Raw genomic sequence first — 474 nt, forward strand, 5'->3', positions numbered from 1 at the left:
CCACCACCACCATCTTCTCCATCACCACCATCACCACCATCACCACCATCTTCTCCATCACCACCATCATCATCACCAACACCACCATCACCAACACCACCATCACCATCATCTCCACCATCACCATCTCATCACCACCATCATCATCACCACCATCACCATCACTACTATCACCTTCATCATCATCACCAACACCTCCACCACCAACATGGCCACCACCATCACCATTACTATCTTTGCCATCACTGTCACCACCACCAATACCTTCATGACCACAATCTTGACCACCATCAGCACCAGTCACCATCACTACCATAATCACCACCATTACCAACACCAGTATGTCCACCACATCACTGCTACCACCACCACCATGACTGTCACCATCACCAGCACCTCCTCCACCATCACCAGCAGCTCCATCAATGCCACCTTCACCGCTACCACTGTTCCCACCACCGCCATGCCCAGGGC

The 474-nt window shown here is 52.1% G+C and overlaps 1 protein-coding gene across 1 annotated transcript in view; it reads right to left on the minus strand.

Moving 5' to 3' along the window:
- The window catches only part of KIF25 (kinesin family member 25), a 34,257-nt gene extending 34,047 nt beyond the window's left edge, over nt 1–210 (minus strand). The window contains exon 1 of the mRNA XM_045294536.1: nt 151–210. Coding sequence (XP_045150471.1) covers nt 151–210 — 60 coding nt within the window. The remainder of the gene's footprint in view (nt 1–150) is intronic.
- Between the last annotated feature and the right edge of the window lie 264 nt (nt 211–474).

The sequence above is a fragment of the Echinops telfairi genome, unplaced genomic scaffold (genome assembly GCF_000313985.2).
Source record: "Echinops telfairi isolate 266 unplaced genomic scaffold, ASM31398v2 ScPeMD7_3533;HRSCAF=4204_0, whole genome shotgun sequence".
Lineage (NCBI taxonomy): Eukaryota > Metazoa > Chordata > Mammalia > Afrosoricida > Tenrecidae > Echinops > Echinops telfairi.